This window comes from Hydra viridissima, unplaced genomic scaffold (genome assembly GCF_058129835.1).
Source record: "Hydra viridissima isolate aposymbiotic clone 2 unplaced genomic scaffold, HvirCarnegie_v1 scaffold_7, whole genome shotgun sequence".
NCBI classification, from domain to species: Eukaryota; Metazoa; Cnidaria; class Hydrozoa; order Anthoathecata; family Hydridae; genus Hydra; species Hydra viridissima.
This window is the reverse complement of record NW_028324306.1, coordinates 4565137-4579501: the sequence shown is the minus strand read 5'-3', so window position 1 is coordinate 4579501 and position 14365 is coordinate 4565137. Positions and strand designations below refer to the sequence as shown.

The 14365-nt window shown below is 27.1% G+C and overlaps 1 protein-coding gene across 11 annotated transcripts; it reads left to right on the top strand.

Moving 5' to 3' along the window:
• The first annotated feature begins 295 nt into the window (after positions 1-295).
• LOC145184721 (contactin-4-like) lies at positions 296-13338 on the top strand. 11 transcript variants are annotated; one of them, XR_016454256.1, is made up of 14 exons: positions 296-625; positions 762-821; positions 895-1143; positions 2319-2615; positions 3614-3737; positions 6940-7112; positions 10158-10445; positions 10653-11009; positions 11215-11287; positions 11847-11961; positions 12153-12242; positions 12318-12452; positions 12538-12615; positions 12727-13338. XR_016454256.1 is itself a non-coding variant. In XM_090093403.1 (14 exons), exons 2-14 carry the CDS (start codon positions 764-766, stop codon positions 13185-13187), a joined length of 2442 nt encoding a protein of 813 aa, XP_089949529.1. In that variant the 5' UTR covers positions 296-625; positions 762-763; the 3' UTR covers positions 13188-13338. The 11 variants fall into 11 exon arrangements, 7 of the variants coding, with proteins under 7 accessions (XP_089949529.1, XP_089949531.1, XP_089949528.1 ...); XM_090093403.1 differs by having other exon boundaries at positions 11900-11961; positions 12156-12242; XM_090093405.1 differs by having other exon boundaries at positions 11900-11961; positions 12577-12615.
• Positions 13339-14365: the final 1027 nt, after the last annotated feature.

The window sequence follows — 14365 nt, the reverse complement described above, 5'->3', positions numbered from 1 at the left end:
GCGCGTTATACGCGTTGAAGCTACGTGTAAAAAAAAAATTTATTAACAAATTTGAAATCTTTGACCCAAAAATTATTATTTTGATATATAAAATTATTGATTTACGATTTATGTCAAATTTTATTTAATTTTTACCGTTTTTTGATCTTTTTGAGTCACTGTGCGACGGTGCCTATATTTCGAATTGTTTTCCACTACCCTGATTTCGCGTTAAAAGTGGGAAATCAGCGTAATAGAGTTGGCAATAAGTGAAGCCAATAGCCACGTTATAATAAATGATATAATAAATGATATATATAATAAATGCATTTGTATCTGATATAACTGCTTAGAGCTTCATAAATCGCGTAAATATGTAAATGTTTGTTTAAAAATTATTGCGTTAATTCGTACCTATTTATAGATCATGATCAAAATGCAATCAAATATGCAATATTGTTGAAACATGATATCCTAAGTAAATAATAACTTCTTTGATCTGATGCTGATTTCATTTCTTTTAGATGTGTCGTTATATTCAGTTATTTTATAAAATGATGTAGGCACTTTGATTGGTTTTTTGACTTCAATCTAACATAGAACTGCATCCGATTAATTCCCCATGGCCGGTAAAATTTTACTTGAGGTAATTCAAAAATAAAAGTAGCAAATACAATTTTATTCAAAGTAACAACTTCAACTTCTCTGATAAAATTTTCTTAAATAGTACAAATCAATGTTTCTTTCAGCATTTAAATCTAAGTTTAAATAAATCCTTTCAGTAATGAAGATATTGCTTCTTTCTCTGCTTCTCTTCTATGCAGATGGTAGCATCAAACCTCGTAAGTTACTTGCTTGCTTATCTACTAAAAGTACTGTACATTTAACTCACCTAATAATGATGTATTATTTAAGCCGATCTGCCAACATTTTCTGAGGAGCCTCAAGACACATGGTTTAAAGAAAACTTGACAGCTTTTCTAACTTGTTCTGTGAACTCACACTCAGAAATGGTGTCATATCAATGGATGTTTGAATCGAATGTTGTATCAGAATACAATAATTTGACAAGGATTCAAGTGAGTAAATATGGAGCATACAGGTGTCTTGTCTCAAACTGGTTTGGAACAATTACAAGTCGTACTGCTCAAGTAAAGAAACCAAGTATATAGTTTATTTTAGATTTTTAAAGATTATCTTTGGTTGCCTCGTTTTGGATGTGCCATGATAGTAAAAAGAAAAAATAAGGTTAAAAGTAACCTTCTTTTTCCTCTTTATTACCTGGCATTGTTTTCATTAGCCTTTTTTTGACAGGGTGTTATTTTGTATTTTACTTTTATTAAAAATTGAATCTTATAAGTCATCAATAGATTAGTAAACAATCAGCATCAAAGTCAATAAACAACTTTCATAGCAAATATAAATGCTCCCTAATTGATTAAATGACCTCCCAAATACAAAAGCATGGAATCTTTAATTACTGATTTATGATTTAGATAAATATTTTCACTTAAATGATCCTTTTAGTTGAAAAAATACTTTGTCTTCTTTTATATTGAAAAATTTCCTAGCCAATCCTAAGTGTTCATAGTGTCCTTTAAAATTTTACAAATATCTAAATAACAGTTTTTTTCAGTTATTTTGAAGGAGTTTTTTTAATTTAAGTAGGAGAGAAATTAATATTGTGAGACTTTTTTGGGGTCTCAATGCCTGTTTTTTCAAGTTTTCTGTAGAGTTTAATTAGAGAAATAATGTCTTTTAAAAAGCACAATTAAAAAAAAGTCTTTTATTTTTCTTGTTTTTTCGATTACAAGTTTTTTGTTATTAGCTATGCTGTTTTTTAATGACATTTATGCATAATGACAACAAATGAAATCAAATTCCTTTTTGAAGTCTTAATGTATAGCAACAAAAACTGGTTAATAACAATCTCATTACAGATTGCATAGTTATTGAAGTAAGTTTTTATGCTATGAGATAATATGCCCAAAACTAAGTCTTCTGTTTGGAGTTAAATATTATTATCCTTTTAAAGATCATATATTAGGATTCATTAAAAAAGTTCAAATTTTGGTTACTTTTATCAAACATTGATTGGCACAAGTTTCACTAAAATGTTAGCTTTTTGCTCATAGTGGCTTTCAATGTTTACTGTAATTGACACAAAATAACATAGCAACTAATTGTTAAGATTAGTTGCTATGTTATTTGCATAAGAAAAAGTTTTTCTATTCAACTGTTATTGTTTCCTCTTTAGTATTATTTTATATGTTTTGTTATTTTTATAATTAGTACCTTAAATTAAAGCTAATCTTTTTAGTTATTTTTTTTTAAACCAGTACTTAGATTATTGTGTGTGAAAGATGTGCAGAAGATAATTTCAGAGGGAGAGTCTTTGTTTTTACCATCAGCGAAAATTATTGAGAGCATTCCTCCTGTTGCAAATGTGTTTTGGGAAAAGAAAACTAGAACTGATGAATGGGATGTTGTTGTTAAAGATAAACATACAAAAAATGGTAGCTTGCTAATATTAGGTGCATCAAAAGAGGCAGAAGATGATACAGAGTACAGATTCACAATTCAACAGAATAATGGTGACTCTGTCATTGACTGTAACATTCAAGTTAAAATAGCAGGTACTTTAAATAATAGTCAAAAATAAACTTTTTAAAAGGCACTTAAGTACTCATGTTTTTGATGGTCTAATGAACTTGCATGATTTCTTGTAAAAAATGTATTTGTAGAATGCTTGATTTTGAGTTTTACTTTGAACCTTCCTGTTTACAGAACTGCAGGGTTTCCTTTGTATTTTTATTTGAAAAATGTCTTTAAGTAATTTTTTTAAAAGTGAATTCAAACAATTTTACTGAGTGTAAAATGTTTCCCCTAAAACTTAAAAGCTTCACAGTTGTAGATTTGCTATTGAGTTAAGTTGAGAATAATTTCAGCATTCACCAAAATCCAACTTTAATTATTCAATATGGAATAGTCCAGTATTTATCAAAACAGACAATATTTAAATTATGCTATTATGTCTTTGAAATGAATGCAAAGATAGTTGTTTATTGCTGCTAAAAACACTTTTTTAACCTTACTTTCATTTAGCTGCAGTGTAAATGAAACTCTCTAATTACTTGTATAAGTTTACACTAATCTACTGTATTGGGCTGAGTTATATATCTTAAGTAGTTTAAATACAAAAATAAAAAAACTTATAATGCTGTTCAAAGATTACTTCTGAAGTTTTTTACTTTTGGCAAGTATTACAGCTTAAATATTTCTAAACTAATTTGACTTATCCTTCTAACTTGTATAATTATACCTACTTTACAAATTTAGCACTGAGTTTTATAAAAATGACTGAATCTCCGTAATTCACTAAATTTCTACAAACGTTACAATCAAAGTTCATGAAGTTTATCTTTCTGATTTACAAAGTGATCCTTGTTTTTAGGCACTTACTTTCCAAAAATGTTCTCTATGATAATCATGTTGTATGTTCAATCAACTTTTTGAAACTTTTCAGCTTTAACTTTAATGGGTCTTAAAAATGTTATGACTTTTAACAATGGTTTAAATAAGATGAAATTTAAAAATCTAAAACAAAGACTTGAAAAACTTCAAACTGTCTTAGGAGAATTATCTAACAGTAGTTGTGAAAATTCAAGTGTTGTGTTTATGGAATTTCCAAAGAGAATCAGTGTATATGCTGGTGAACCCATATCAATTGAATGTTTAGCAGTACTAAGGAGGTGCAAGTGAGTTGATTTTATATTGTATTTCATTATTCAGAATGTTGCTTCTGTTATTATTGTCATTAATGATTTTTATTATTATAATAACTGTTAAATGAGTTGCTGGGCAAAAATCCTTTTTACTTTGTTTTAAACATTTTGCCTTAAAAAATTAATAGTTAACTATGAATTTTATTTTATTTTTTAAAAAGTTAGGTGTAAGCAATAGTTGATGTAACAAATTAAAGAAAAATGTTTGTGTTAATCAACTTGTAGGATTCATCTAAAAGATTCATCTCTTAAAGAATTAAAATCAGAATATTCTCTTAAACTAGTGTCCATGTTAAAACTCAAATTTTGAATAAGTGTCTTTGTTTTTTAGACAGCCATTTCATACAAGCAATCAAAACCCATAAATGAGTACTTATTTAGGTGATAAGTTATGTAACTTGTAGGCTAGGAGCTAATTTAATAATAATGAACATGCTTAGAAAATGTTATTACAAAGTCTTTTTTTTATAATATTTTAGTCACTTCTAGTACAAAAAATTTATATTTTTTTGCAATTAATATTCTACAGAATACAAGCAGAATGTTGCACTTCTCTTTTTATCTCTATGTTCTAAAGTTGAAAATGCCAAATTCTTTTTCAATTGTTTGTCTAAAATCTTAGCAGTTAAAGTATTCTATCTTTTTGCTAAATACTTCTCTGGAATTAAGTTTAAATAACTTACAGGAAATGATTCATTTAATCTCTTGAAATTAAAATCCATTATAGTGGATGTGCCAGCTGATTACTGATAATACTAAGTTTTGTTCAGTAGTTTTTTCTTCCTTTTCTAACCTAAATTCCTTCACTCTAATTTCTAAATTTTCTAATCTAAAGGATTCAAGATAATTTTGCTTTAAAGAAAACTAAGGAAGGTTTGATTATCATATTAAGCCTCATGGCCAAATAAAGATCTTCTTAAAAAATTTATAAAAGTTTGCTTGTAGCAAAATTTACTTTCTAAATAATTTATCTTTTAATATGAGAAATATTTAAGATGATAAAAAGCCTTACTAATACAAGTTTCATGTATTAGGGTGGTCTTTACTAACTCAAATCGATTAACATTTTTCAAGAGAGCTTATAAAACCTGATTGATATCAAATAAATTTAGTCTCTCTATGAATCCATCTTTGAACCTAAGCCTGGAGGTTTTCTGATTATTTTGCTTCTGCAAACTTTACTCTTCTTTAAATAATTGTTCTAATATGTTGATGTCATTTTTGATTGCTTGAGTAAATATGCTAGCCTTTGTTGTAAATATAAATAGAACTTTGAAGACCTGTTTTGCAAATAGTAGTTGCAAATTATAAATTTGCAACTACAATTTGCAAAACAGGTCTTCATTTTCATTGACTTGTGACAAATGTAAAGCACATCTTTTTTACAACTTGCATTTTTTAAAAGAATATTTAGTATTTGTTTTCTAATATTATTCAATGCTTGTACAATTTAACTATGCAAATAATGCACTCTATTACTCATTAGTAATATAATAGCATTTTTAAATTGACATTTTGTTATATAATTTTAACATTTTAACAACTTTTTCCAAACTTTAAATTTTTGGGTCAACACACATTTTTATTTCCATTAAAGGAACAGGCTGTACTGGTGCCAGATGATTATTTGAATCTTTGATTTATAAGGAGCACCCTAATATGTATATATATTATAAAATTTTATGTTGATATTGGTCTAAAATAGTACATATATTTGAATATACTATCCAAATTAGCACGTCAGATTTTTTTTAGTTTTAAAAGCATTACATTTTATAAATTTTCTCAAATCAGCTGAAATTTTACCAAATTTTCTTTATTTTAATTCAATTCATAATACAAATCACAAAAGTTATAAGTTATGACGGTTAATTAAAATTTAATTTTTTTTTTTGAAAAAACATCTGTGCAAAAGTTTAAAAATGTATCATACTCTGAAGTTACATCAAGTTTTTGTAAAAAAAAAAACATACCTAAAGGCCAAAATATTTGTTAAATTTTATAATTCAATTAGTTTGAGATGTTTTAAAAGTAGTGAAGTACAGACCTAAAATTACAACTGAAAAAGTTTATTGACAAGACTCGCAAGATTGCAGTTGAACTTAATACAATTATCCATCAATTTCATGGCACAAACTATAGTATCAATACAACTAAATGTTGATTATGTTAAAATAAAATGTAAGGTCACCGTTCAGTTAAGAAACCACTGATATCTGCAAGAAATTTGAAATCCAGAGTAAAATTTGCATATTAATGTTATAATATTAATGATAATAAAGAATAATTAATAATAATGTTAATGCATATAAATGTTAGTTGGACTGTTAATCACTGGTAAAAGTCCTTATCTCTGACAAATCAAAGTTTATTCTATTTAGTAGTGACAGAATTAGGTATGTCAGACATCAAGTAGGAGACAGACTCAATCCAAAATATCAATTACTTACTGTTAAGCATAGCAGAGGAAATATTATGATTTAGGGATGTTTTAGTTATGACAAGGATTATTTTAAATTACAAAAAATTAAAGTTCTTGAATGGCTACACAGTGTCTAGATCTCAATCCTATTGCACACCTTTAGGAGTACATCAACCGCTAATTAGTTGGTAGAAAACCAACCAACAAAGACTATTTGTTTGCTTTGATTAAAGAATATTGGTATAGCATTCCTCAGGATGTTCTCATTAGTTCAGTTGATTCAATACCTCATTGCTGTGATGCTGTTTTGAAGGTAAATGGATATGCCACCTAACACTAACTGTCTTATTGAAAAATTGATATTTTAATGATTCTTGAAATAAATTTTTTTCAAAATTCAGTTGTTTCTAAACTCTTGCACAGAAGCCTTTTAAAAATGAAATTTTAACTAACCGTTATGATTTATATCTTTTGTGATAGTGTATTGTATATATATATATATATATATATATATATATATATATATATATATATATATATATATATATATATATATATATATATATATATATATATGTATTGATTTATTGATTAACTGAAATGAAAATTAAGTTAAAATTAAAATTAATATTTTGATTTTAATTTTAATTTAATGTTTGATTCTTATCTATTGCTAACATTTACAAAATTTTAACAGAAATATGAATGTTCTGACTGGTTCTTATCAAATTTTGTTACTTTTATACTATTTAGTTTTCCCCCAGGCTTCAGGTGGTATTGTAATTCCACAAACAGTTCAAATGTTTTAAGTCGCAAGAAGACTTTGATTATTGCTAAAAGTAATCTTTCTGACACTGGTAATTACATCTGTGTAGTACTAACTAAAGGAAACAAATATGAAGCTAAAACACTTGTTTTAGTAACTGGTAAATTGTTATTCTGTGGCAATAGTTTTGTTTTGCTAATGCTGTTTTTTTTTTGTATTTTTTTTTTCTTTTTCTACATATGTAAAGATTTTTTGTTTGCTTTCATTTACACAGAGTATAAAATACATGCCAAATATGTATTTTAGAATCTATTCAGCATCATGTTTAAAAGTGTTAAATCTAAATCTCAAACTGATGATTGCTTTTAGCTTTTAAAGGTTTTTAATCTTTAACATTTGCTATAGATTAAGGTGGTGCACAATAAAGTGTAAAGAAAAAATCCTCATTTAACTCAATAAGTTACATATAAAATTAAGTAATAGTTTCATATTTATATATTCTTATTCACTCTACAAGTTATTTATGCAAAGTTATTTATGCAAAAAAATGCATTTATTTACTTTACAAGTTATTTATGCAAAGTTTTAAGTTGAGTGAAGGTTAGAGTGAAAGGTAAAGCTGATACTTTTTAAATTTGAAGTTTCAAATTTACCAAAAATACAAATACTTTATCTTGTATTATTAGGATGTCTGTTTGTTGATAAATTTATGCTTTCAGTGAAAATATTTCTCAAGACTGTTGAATTTTAAGGCCTTTACTGAAAGCTTTTATTTTTTGTAGATTGAATGTATTGTACACTGTTTTTTTTTTGTTTTTTTTTCTACTTTTGTCAGATTAAGGATTATTGAATTTAGGAATGAAAAGTAAATATACTTGAATGTCATAATTGCCCTTTCCATTTTACTATGTATCATATTACCTTCATTTTGCATTTAAAGTAAATGAACTTTGACTTCTTTAAATCATGTTAATATCTTAAAAATGTATTTGATCATAGCAGGCAAAATTTAACTTTTATTTTGAAGAAGGAAACACACTTGTCCTCTAAATGGTGCTGTCCTTGCAATACAACACACAAAAGAATCAATTTCATTTGCTCCTTGTTTGGCAAATAATAGCATTTACCACAGCATCATTTATCATTGTTATTAGTGAAATTGAAGCAAGCTAACCATCTTTTATGAAGCATAATCTTTTGATTTGACTATTTTATCCATATCTTTACAAGATCCCTTTAACTTTCTTTTAATTTCTATTATAGTTTCCTTTCTTTTGTATGTAAGTTATTTACAGTTTTAATTTTTTTTCCTTCTGTTGCTTTGCTGTATCCTTCACATTCCCCTCAGAGATCTTTCTTAGGAGCATAAAACTTTAGTTGCATACTTTTAAATGTGTTCAAATAAAATGATAAAAAAGCTTTCTTGGGGAAAATTTTAAGTACATTTTGTGGATCATTCTATTTCAGCTTCTTCACTAAGGAGAAAATTTCAGGTTCTGCTATATCTTCAGCACTAATAAGAACTAAAAGAACTGGAACTTTAAAATCACTGTCAGCATGATGGAACAAGATGGAATAATGATAAAATAATCTTTAAAAAAAAAAAATCATAAATTTGAAACAAGTAGCAAAAACTATTGTCCACAACTTCTTACTACACAATAAGTTTTCAGTTTTTAGAATGAATGGCTGGATGTTTGTAGAATTGCAGTTCCTTTGAATCTACCTAACCTTATTTCTTTTTGTTCTAAATTTATCTGAGAGCTTCATCAAAGTACACTCATTGTCACTACTTGATGGTCCAAGTAATTACACTTTGCTAATAGTCAACTATTTGCCATAGTGTAAGGTAATTTCACTACATGGATTTTATAGTTTTCTCTTACCATTTAATTAGCAGATTTGATTAACTTTTCTTCAGTCTTCAGTCCATTTGATTGATGCGTCTTTTTATGAGGTTTTTGAGACCTAAATATTATTTATAGTGATAAATTATCAACTTCAGTGGCATATTCTGGACCTTAATTTGGGGAAGCTAATGCAACATCTTTAAAAGTGTGGTTTAACTGAGTCACTTTAAGGTTTCACTGTATTACAAACAATTTTTGTTCATAAAGTATTGTGCATTGAATTTTTGCATTTAAGTAGGCTAAACATTTTAAAATTATATTTTATCTAATTTTATAAATTTTCAAATTTTAAAAATATCTATTAATCATCACTGTACCAGTAAAAAAAATTGTTTGCTACTGCCGTATATTCCTTTTTTTTCTCTCTCTCTAGTAGCCAGAGAAGTGGCAAAGATCCACTTTCATTATGTCGCAGGATTAAGAAACATCCCATGAACATGTTTTGCCAAATTACAGTAGCTGTATCTTGGTAATAGGCACAGCAATTCTGAATATTCTTAAATAAAATGAAATTAAGTAAGATAAGATATCTAATTGAAATTTGAAAAGTTAGCACATTTTCCATTCTGCAGTCTAACAACATGGTAATTTATGTACTCATTACACATGTATTTAATTAACTTCATGAAATGTAAATCATTCTTTATATAATTTTGTTATTTAATTTTTTTTATGAAAAATTAATAAAATTTAAAAATTAAGAGAAAGTTTCAGATAATCAATCTTGATCATCTGATAACTGAATCTCTGCTTTCTGTAAGTTATTTTTTAACCTGATAAAAGACACATTTAAAATGTGATTGCAGACATATTTGAGTATATAAACAGTAAAAAAATCTCTAAGTTGATTACAAACTATTTGTATCAAATTCTTTTGGTGGTACTAAAGTTAAAAAATCCTTTCTTACACATTTCCTGGATATGCTCTATTTATTTGTTTTTAGCTTTTTTCTTTAACATGCCTCACTTCCTTGGATATCTTTGTGCTATTTTATAAAAATAACACAAAGATATCCAAGGAAGTGAGGCATGTTAATGAAAAATTTTTATAAAATATTTTTATAAAAATATTTTATAAAAACTTTCGCTTACATTAGTTTCCATACATTAAAAATCTAAATGCAAAAATATTGCTTTCTTTCATTTCAAATTGCAGCAATATCTCCTCTAGGTGAAGTTTTAAAACTTAACAAAAGTATGCCATGTATAAACTACATATATTTGTATATTTATGATAAAGATCAATTAGTTGATAGCTTGATAATTAATCTAGTTTAACATGTTTTTTAATATAGAAAAACCAAGAATTAAAAGTAGCACCCCCGATTTTGTGAATGTATCTTTTAAAGATGCCGGTTCAATCACATTAGATGGAAGCATATTAACATCTACTGATGGTCTGAAAAAGGTTGACTGGTATTCTAATGGAAAACAAATTTCTAGAAATTTAAAGTACAGTATTACAACTGATAATAAACTCATCATCAATCAACCAAATCTATCTGACTCTGGGATTTATCAAGTATTTTATTTCTTTGATGGATTTGAGTTAAAAGATGCTTTCAATGCAGTTTTTTTATATGGTAACTTTAGTCATCTATGATAATTAAAAATAAAACAAAATTTATGTGTAGAAAAAAAGTTATTTTGCAGAGAAATCATGAAGAATTAAAAAGCAATTGAGGAAACTTCATTATATACTAATAATTAACTTTATCTTTTATTTTTATATATATAAATTTTTTTTGTTTTTTAATCTTTTTGCATACTTATTATTTTTTTTACTTTAGAATTAGAAAATTCTTCTGTGGTTAGTGATGTCTTTACATCAATATCTTCCTACAGCATAGTTTCAATATCTTCACATTTTAAGTCACCTGTATCTATAGTTAAAAGCCTTACGCCATTAAATATAGAGTCATCGATATCTCATTCCCCTTTTGTATCACCTGCAACTTCTTTTTTTTATAGAACACTTTCAACTGAGACTTTTTCATCAAAGTATTTACCTTTTGATCCAACCTCATCTTTTTCATTTTTAATGACCTCCTCTTTTTCTCCATCTCTTATACCTTCTTTTGTTTTTTCATCTATTTCTGCTTCTAGTCAGTCAACAGTAATTGTCAAAAAAGACAAAATAAATAATGGTATGTTTTTTATTTCTCTTTCTCTATTTTTTTTGAAGTTAAAAGAAATAATCCTGTAAAGACAGTTGTATACTGATAAATTGACTCAATATATCAGAATCATTTTAACACTTGTTTTTAGATAATAAATATGTCATCCCCTATTTCTCTGATGTTAATTCACTGGTGTTTTTATATCATTTTGATAGCTGATTTTTGTTTGTAGTTACATTGATAATTACGCTGTCTGCTGTAAGTGTTGTTTCAGTTATTCTTTTGCTGATTGGCTTATTAATCAGGTAGTTATGAAAATTTATTTTTTTATTGTTTACTAAACTTCTTTTAATTACAATTAAGATTTTATTATTTCTTGTTTTCTATTTTATTTATTCGATTTAAATTTTTCATTAGTAAGATTTTATATTTGTTTGTTCCATCTAAAATTTAAATCAATAAGATTTTAAATGTACTTGTTCAATAATACAGTTATTTTTTTTTTGTCAAAAGTATTTTTAGAAACTTAGTTGTCATAAAACTATTAATTACTAAATCATTTAATTTTGTTGTTCATTAAATTAGAAATCATTAATTGCCTCGAAATGCAAACGGAGTTAAACACTTCAATTTAGTTATCTGCTGCTTTCAAAAACAGAGCAAACTAAATATTCAAGAATTTACATAACAGGGTCTCTATTTAAGATTTTTTAACAAAGAATATACACATTTTGATAAAAAAAAATTGATTTAAACAAATGCATCGGTAACTCTTTATATTGTTTTCTTTTGTAATTATGTCTAATGAAAATTTCAAAGGAAAATGTTTGGGGTAAATTTTGTTGTTTACTTGCTGCTGTATAGTTCTTTGAAAGCTTCCGATGATGGTAAAATGGTTGTTTTATTGCATGTCATAGAAAACGTTGCTCCCAAAAAAAAGCAACTAGCGTGCAAGTATCTGAAGAATTAGTAACACGTGGTATGAATTATTATTGTTGGTTATTTAAGCAGTCCCAATGCATTTCTAAGATCACTGTGCTTCTCTTTCAAACTTCAAAATTCAGCATTAAACTTCTGGAGATAAATGAAAAACAATAGAAATTTCCAATTTGATTTCTTGTTCACTTTTGATTTCTTTTGCAGAACAATTTTTTTTTAAACAAAATTTAGCAGAAAAGAAACTTGATAGTTCCTCTGAAGATGATGGAAACAATTACGCGCTTCCTGAATATCGTCCGACTGGTACACTAAAAGAACAAGGTATGAATGCCTATTCTTTACCAACTTCATCGTCTTCAGTATATCCATAAAAACACTTTCCTGTCAATATTTAAGGTACGTCAAATCAACGTTATGTGGTGCCAAATACTTCAAATTTGAAATTGAAGTGCGAGTCGCATGAAAATCCATATTGGAGTGATGAGCCTGACTATAAGGAAATTGAAATGGAAAATGCATTCAACTCTTCAAGTAAGCAATCAACCCACCGTTTCTCAAAAACCTTAAACTGTTGTTTGCTGGATGTTATTTTCTTTATTACATAATTTTCTAATAGCTGAATCAAATGAACCGAATGATTCTTACATGCATTTAGAGCCTTCAAACTTGTTTACAGTTGAAAATGGATTTTCGGGTACACACTTTTAGTATAAGCTTTTATGTATTTTTTCTGTAAAGAAATCCACTGACAATTATATATTTTAAATGGCATTTTTCAAGTCTTTTACTTTTTAACCATTTTTAGACCACGATAGCAACATAGCAAAAAAGAATGAGGACATTGAACCAGATTACAAAGAACTTGAAGTCAGCGCTTTGAATCTACCAAACTTATCTTCCAATTATGCATCGATTTGTGGTGGCTTAACGCATGAGTTGTATGAACCTTTAGTAGAAGGAGGCTCAAGAAAATCTCCGAAATACGAAGCTAAGAGACCTTTTATCAAAGATTCTTATGCGTTTTTAAGTAGAGATTCCTCGACAAGTAAACTTTCAAATATATATACACCGTTAAATACACAGCAACTTCAAGGTTGCACGTCTGTAGAAAGCAATAAAACGGAAAACTATTATTCGGACTTAAACAGCCCGAAACCTTCTTTAAATAACTCTAAGGCTTTTTCTCAACCTTATGCATCTTTGAATTTTAGCGTACCGTCTAATGCCCCAAACAAACTACGCAAAAACGTGGTTAGAAAAAAATAACGCTGCTTAAACGTCATGAACTGTAAACGTTTTTTGTTTTGTATTTTTCTAAGTTTACGGAAAATTTAATTATGTTTATAAAATCTCAATTCGATTTTAAGAATTTTTGTATTTTTAAGATTGGATTTAAATTAAATGTAAATCTTAATTTCATCTCTGTTTATTACCTATCATCTTTTTATTTGTTTGTTTTTTTTTTAATGGGAAGCTAATGAAAATCAAGCTTCTGGAACTCCTTGTCTAGAAAATAATTTAGGAAGATTTTTTATGAAGTGACAAAAATTCGGCACCGAATTCAGAAGATAATAAATATGCGTGATAATGGATGACAATTTTCATTTCTTTAATTCATAGTAACGTAGTGTGAAACCCCAGGCGAGAAAAATCCATTTATTAACCTGGCTAAGAACGGGCAATCCAGAACCAATAAATAAAATCTCCTTTGTTCTAAAAATAGTGCAATTGCTCCTTACAACTTGAATTTGATTGTAAAAAATAATTCGGTTGTTTAATATTTATTGTAACTACATCACAGCAAAAAGCAAAATGATCAGTGTGATAGGAATCAAATAGGAACATACTGTAAATCATTTTTAGGGCATCGGATGCTCTGCAATTAATTGAGATTACATCCTTTTTTAGAAAAAAAAAAAACGGATATTAAAGTATTTCTTTTGAATTAATACATGGATATGACAATTATAAAAACTTTATTTTTTTTTAAAAAAGGAAAAAGTTAACATCTTGCATAAAATATTGTCAAGTTTTTGAATACTGGTTCGTCATTAAAATATAATCCCTTTTTAAAAAATCGAACATGATAATATACTCGTTTAGATCAATTTGTATACGAGGTTTGCTTTTGTTTAAATTGCGCATGGAAAAAACTATTCTCCATTAGGAGAAATAACTGCAGTACACTGCAGCCTACGGAATTCCGCAGGGTTAACTTAAATGTCTCTGTGATCACTGTTTATATATTCCAATGAGGCAAAACTCGGGTAGATATACGGGTCAGTGGCAACTCAATCAAATTATAAATATTTATAGAATACAAAAGATTAGATATTTAAATGTCATTGTGACAAAACACCGAATTTCACAAGTTAAATGTGCAAAGTATAAGTTTCAACTTGAAGTGAACTACAGAAATTTAATTCTGATAAAAATATTTTCCT